Source organism: Eurypyga helias, unplaced genomic scaffold, assembly GCF_000690775.1.
Source record: "Eurypyga helias isolate BGI_N326 unplaced genomic scaffold, ASM69077v1 scaffold22235, whole genome shotgun sequence".
NCBI lineage: Eukaryota > Metazoa > Chordata > Aves > Eurypygiformes > Eurypygidae > Eurypyga > Eurypyga helias.
The window spans coordinates 1,971-2,235 of NW_010253661.1; the positions used below are offsets into that span (position 1 = coordinate 1,971).

At 67.2% G+C, this 265-nt stretch overlaps 1 protein-coding gene across 1 annotated transcript in view; it reads left to right on the forward strand.

Moving 5' to 3' along the window:
- FCHSD1 (FCH and double SH3 domains 1) overlaps positions 1-265 on the forward strand; it is a gene marked incomplete at both ends in the record, with an annotated part of 2,781 nt that overhangs the window by 720 nt on the left and 1,796 nt on the right. Inside the window, one exon of the mRNA XM_010152740.1 lies at positions 146-260. Coding sequence (XP_010151042.1) covers positions 146-260 — 115 coding nt within the window. The remainder of the gene's footprint in view (positions 1-145; positions 261-265) is intronic.

Sequence of the window (265 nt, forward strand, 5' to 3'; positions counted from 1 at the left end):
AGCTGCCTGGACCCCCCCATGTCCCTTCCCCAGCGTCCCCATCTCCGTGGTGCCGCTGGGAGGGGGTGCAGCTGGGAGGGTCCTGAAGGTGCAGGGACAGGGCTGGTGGCCTTGGTGGATCAGAGATCCTCCCTGGGGGGTGCAGGCAGTGCCGGGAGGGTTTCCCACCTGCTCTCCCCCAGGCAATGGATGGTGACCTCTACGACCGGCTGCGGGAGCACTTGTCAGAAGCCACCAAGACGCGGGTGGAAACCACCCAGGCCAC